At 39.8% G+C, this 5,914-nt stretch overlaps 1 protein-coding gene across 1 annotated transcript; it reads right to left on the bottom strand.

The window, feature by feature from the left end:
- Positions 1 to 365: 365 nt before the first annotated feature.
- LOC109161026 (microtubule-associated protein SPIRAL2-like) lies at positions 366 to 4,001 on the bottom strand. Its single transcript, XM_019309323.1, has 4 exons — positions 2,995 to 4,001; positions 2,262 to 2,370; positions 1,230 to 1,810; positions 366 to 1,132 (listed from the first exon to the last, which is right to left on the bottom strand). The coding sequence occupies exons 1-4, from the start codon at positions 3,784 to 3,786 to the stop codon at positions 680 to 682; spliced, it is 1,935 nt and encodes a 644-aa protein (XP_019164868.1). The 5' UTR covers positions 3,787 to 4,001; the 3' UTR covers positions 366 to 679.
- Positions 4,002 to 5,914: the final 1,913 nt, after the last annotated feature.

Below are 5,914 nucleotides of genomic sequence, written 5' to 3'. Positions count from 1 at the left end.
CTGTGTACAAGGAGTCTCCTCACTATCGCTGGTGAGACTTAATCCCTGGTCGAGCCTCAATCCCTGGTCATTCTTCCAACATTTCACCTCTATGACCAGTTGAGCTGCCCATGCGGGTCAAACTCCTGTGGACCAAAACTTTTTTAGCTCAAACTCTCATCAAAGTCTACACTAGAATAACTTTCTTGACTACCATATGATATATTAAAATATGGACGTAAAAATGGGCGTATGAACCTGCATGGCAGCTCAATTGGTCACAAGAGTGAAGTTTAAAAATAATAATCTGGGATCAAGTCTCACCAGCGACGTTGGAGTTGAGAATTCTAACTTTTGAGAACAACAAAAATTAAATTGGCCTACCAGAGACCAAAAAGTAGCATTTATTATTTAACTGTTTAAGAACCCAAAGTGATAAATCTTGAGTAGTATTTGAATGGCATCTTCACATGATCACCGAGTAAAGTGGAAAGAATTGGCAGAATCATGAAAGAACTTCATACATACGTTTTCTGCATTAGACTTAAAAGAAGAAGGCTACTGGATCAAGTAATAAACATGAAAGAAAGAAATGGGAGTATTCTGCAGTAAACTAACTATGCATCGATTCGTGATGAAACGTAGGAACATGTACAACAACATATATAGATAAGGCTGACCATAATTTTAACCCCCATGCTCAGGTCTCCTGTTTTATGCAATTTGCAAGTGCCGCCCCGTTTAGCCTACCAGCAAGGCAACCTCGGGCGCTCTCCCATTTCCTCGTTGAAGATGACTCTAATGTTTCCCCGGTGCCATGCATACTCGGATGGCGATTTCTGGAACTATTTTCGATTAGTGTTTGTGCAATGTCATCTTCACCTGGCATCATGTGCATGGTGTTCTCTGGCTGACTTCTACTCGAGAGCGAAAAACTCGTGTTGTAGCTTTGTCCTTCTTGTTTTCTCCAGAACTTAGGACTCAAAAACTCTGCCCGAGGTAGCATAAAACATGTACTTCCCGTATAATCAGTGGTCGGAATCCTTCTGCCGGAGAACCCCAAACACTGCTGCATTTCATCCAATACCCTCTCCAGTCCATTCACGCGTTCCTCTAACGAGTTCATCCCATTCTGGGAACTTCCGATGAATCTCTGAAATAAAAAGCATCTTCTCAGCATATGGTTCTCATTACATTAGCATCAACCACTAAATGAAAGATATAATGTGAAAAACAGCAAATAGACAAACCTCAAGAAGGTCCATTAAGCTGGACTGTTGACTCTCAATCTGTCGAAGCTGTTTATATATCAAAAACATATCCTCGTACTCTTCCTTACTTTCAATGGCATCTTTCACGGCATTTGCATCACGTACGCTCAAACTGCAAGTTTCTGTTTCATAAACAGGGACAATACGGGCTCCAAATCTCGAATTACCAAACTTGAATTGTTTTTCACCAGAACCCATATCCTTGCAACTCTTACTCTCTGTTGAATCAGAAACATTGAGATCTCGACTCTCATTATCATCACATGCCAACTCTAACGAAGAAGTCTGCTTTTCTGGGACTTCTGTTTTCAATTCAGAGGATCTTCGAGTATCCACTTTAGAGGACTTCGTGACACTCGATTCGGAGGATCTTCCATTTGACTTCGCACGGACAAACTTCTTAGTAGGACTATTCTTTTGTGTGGTGATGGTAGACGAGTATGAGCTAGTGGATGCGAGAGACTTGCTCCTGGAGAAAGAACGCTTCGGCTGTGGAGTCTCGGAGCCAGCATCACTGGGGCTTTTCGATGGAGTTGGGGAAGATGCACCACTGCAATAATCTGGACACACACAAGCCATAAGAACTTGTCGTCCTTTCGACATTCAAATACATTCTATAATAAGAACCCAAAGTTCGAACTAGAATTATAAAGAATATGCCAGAATTATTTTCTTCCTAGGATGCTCGTTCATCTATGATCATTATAGACTATATTAGTAACAGTTGAAAATGACCAATAATTAGCACTAGAGAGTGAACCACAGTAAAAGATCACTCACAGTATCAAGAAATCAAGAAAGCAAAAACGAGTCATGTAGGACAATACATTCAACATATCCAACTGTCTTGCACCAAGAGTCACTTTGTCCTAGCAAACTACCTTACTTTTATAAATTAAAAAAATAAAAAAATTACTTTATCTAAACATCGCATTCCAAGTGGTCTGTACCATCTTCCACAAATTCAATATCAACACAGATTGGAAAAGATATGTCTGCATTTCCTTTTACCTTTTGGCGACGACTTGGCTTGTAGCTGAGGCGAAACTTCATCTGAAGTTGCCGGAACCTCCTTCCACCAATCCAATGCTCGGTTCATTGTCTCCCTCACAGCCTTCACCTGTACCATTCACACATATCTTATTCACCCATGTTTTCAAATTTTTGATATACTAAGTTTTCCAGCTTATGCTAGACTAATCCTAAGCCCTCAAGTGTTGCTGGAGGAGGTAAATCCCGAGTCGACCAAACATTCACCTATGTTTTTTTTTTTAATTTTTGATACATTAGGTTTTCCAGCTTCCGCTAGTCTAGACTAATCCTATGCCCCAAGAGTCGCTCGAAGAGGTAAATCGCGAGTGGCTCAAACATTCACCCATGTTTATGTCATTAATGTTCTATGGATTGATTTTTTTTTTTGTCAACCAACGAGTGTCCTGAGCAGGCCCTACCTATAGGAGGCACCTTTAAGCCCGTACCATACTCAAGACTAATCTTCGTTCACACCGAGCGGGCCCAATTAAGGGGCACCCTAATTATAGGAGGCACCTTCAGTACCATACTCAAAGACTAATCTCCGTTCGCACCGAACTGGCCCAATTAAGGGGCAAAGTGGTGGCCAGATTGGTTGTTCTATGGATTGATTGATTGATCAAAACCTAGGCTTGGAAGAATTTGAACAATTTAAATTACTATGAAGTGATAATAATTGGGGGAATTAGATAAGTAGATAATAAATGAATACCTTGTCGAATCTTCTGGTATCTAAAGAGGCTATGCAAGAGGGCTTGAATTCAGCGAGTAAATCTCTCTCCGCCACCGCCAATCTCCCCAGGGTCTCGGCCGCCGCCTTCCTCGCCGCCCAATCTTCGCTGCTTAGGAATTCAACTAGAGTGGAGACTAAGCCGTTCAGCACGGTTCTATTGGCGGCACCGCCAACACTCACGATGCTGCCAATTAGAGACAGCAGCGATGGCTTCGCTTTGAAGCAGTCATTCTTCACCAGTTTGTAGAGCTTCGGAAGCAGCTTTCTCAGCTCCGCCGGGTCGGGGTCCGGCGTGGCTTCAATCGCGGCGGCGAGGCAAAGCGAGGCGCCGATCTGGGAGTTGTGGTCCTGCTCGTGGAAAATGGAGTCGACGAAGGGCTTCACGATGGAGGAGAACGGGGGCTTAGTGATCTGCGCGGCAATGGACGAAACGGCCTCGACGCAGGCGGCGCGGACGGCGGAGTCCGGGTCGCGGAGGCGGCGGAGGACGGCGGAGAGCATCTTGGAGAGATGAGGAGACAGAGCGTCGCCGTGAGCGGCGGAGAGAACCCCAATGAGGCGGACGGAATGGCGGCGAACAGGGGACTTATCAGAAGAATCGGTGGCGGAGAGGCAGGTGAGGAAAGGGGCAAATCCGTCATTCGGCAGGCCCCGCGCAATGGCCTCGAGCTCAGTCGTGGCCGCCGCGAGGGTATCCCGGTCCGACAGCCGGTTCAGGCATGTGATCACCCGGTTCTTGAAATCAACACTCAATTGTCTAGACAGCGCCATTTTATGTTCAACGTCGTCAATACGCTTGCTTTCTTGCGTATGATACTACCTAGGTGGCGGTGGTGGAGGGAGGTGGAGCCGCCGGAGATGGTGGCGGAGGGGCATCGAACTGTTCCCTTGTGGAAGGGGAGAGAGAGAGAGGGAAGGAACGTGGCAAGGTCTTGAGGATGAGTGAGTGGGGGCATTAAATTTAGGAGTTGTAGGAAGGTGAATTTTGAGTCATTAACAAACAAATATTTAATATCTTCTTATTTATTTATATTTATTTATTCTTCCAAAAAGTTTAACCCCAACCCTAAGGGTCCACACCCCGACTCCACAGAGCATTTGGATATTTATATTTATATATCACGTTTTCAATTTAGACTAGACTAATTTTAAACTTCAAAATCACTACTCAAAAGTGTTAAAGGAGATAAATAGTTAGTGGTAAAAAATAAATTGTGAATCGTTGAATTAACTTTATTCTGATGAAACAAAATTTTCAGGGTGACACTTGAACCATTGAACTAAATTCTAGCAAAAATAAATATTTAATATCATGTAGATGTTGTATTAGTATATGGTCAATGAATTCTTTTATTATGGAAAATGATGCTTCCATTCTTTTATTTATTTATTTATTTTTAGTAAAACCATGTTACACTCCACCACTACAATTATTAATTAATAATCACTATCAGGTTACAATTAGATACAAAGTTCTATATTTTTTAAACAGAGATTAGAAAATGAAGTTTTTTTTGGGTGATGCCGCATCACGAACGAACCTACCCTGGAACCTTGTGGAGGAAGTAAATTACGGTATATGTGACACAATAGTTAGGAATCGAATTAAATCCGTGACATTATAGGGGCATCGCCATTTACTGGTTTGCCCTTTGCCAATGCGCCATATGCCCCGGGTACAGTGATGGTGGTAAAAGAAAATAACATTATTTTTGTTCACAAGAGAGTATATATTGACCTTCTTGATTTGAGTTAATCAGCTATGAGCAGTTTAAACTGGACGACTTGTTAACTTTTTTTATTTGAGTTGTCAGTTATGAGCCACCTAAACTGGTTTACCTCCTTGTGAACTTTTGCCAACTATAGTCACAAAGCATGATTTACACAATGCACACCTTCAAGTAATTTTACATTTTTACGTTTTATGGGGTAATAATTTTTAGATTTTTTTTATTGCATTTATCCAATAAATATTAATTGATGATGAAATATTATTACATTGTATAAAATTCGTTGAGTTTAGCTTGGTTCGAACATTAATGTTTTCATTATATTGAATTAAATATAGAGTATTTAGTAATGTACTTACTAAAAGGGCAATTATATTATTTCAAAAAAAAAAGGGCAATTATATTAATATAGAGTATTTAGTAATGTTTTCATGTCTAAATTTTCAATGCTTTAGGTCTATAATTTTGATCATTGTATTTCTAGTGGAAATTATTGGAAAGTTGACTAGATTTCAGAATCCATCTCATACCCCCCTCCACCCCCGGACTTAAATTAAGGAAAAAAGGGTTTAAAAAACATCAAATCTTAGCCATCAAATATTATTTAATAGACAGTCCGAATTAGATCACAACTTCTCACCTGAGTAATAACTTTCATATGAATTCGAATATATATATATATATATATATATATATATATATATATATATATATATATATATATAAACGTGGAATGATCTTATACGCTTAACTAGAATAATTTGATGAATAAGGTTGAAAATATAGGAAAAATACACTGACATTTTCATAAATATTATACACTTGTGTTGTGCATTGAGAAAAACTTAAAAGTGTATATGTAGATAACTAAGAGCATACTTAATTAACTACTTAAGAGAGGTGAGTATGGTAACAGTAATGCTTTGGTTCTTAATGAAGGGGATATTGCATTATTAATTTTTTTGGGTTAGACCACGAAATGTTCTGAGCAGACCCAATTGTATGAGACACCTTTAAGTTTGTACCATACTTAAATTAATCTTTATTCTCAATGAACTAAGTCAATTAAGAGATAAAGTGTTGGCTAGATTGATTTTTCAACATTGCATTATTAATTAATCGGTAAAATGTACTTTTACTTTGTTGTACTTGTACTCCGTATATTTTGG

Source organism: Ipomoea nil, unplaced genomic scaffold (assembly GCF_001879475.1).
Source record: "Ipomoea nil cultivar Tokyo-kokei standard unplaced genomic scaffold, Asagao_1.1 scaffold2921, whole genome shotgun sequence".
Taxonomy (NCBI): domain Eukaryota; kingdom Viridiplantae; phylum Streptophyta; class Magnoliopsida; order Solanales; family Convolvulaceae; genus Ipomoea; species Ipomoea nil.
This window is presented reverse-complemented; position numbering and strand designations above follow the sequence as displayed.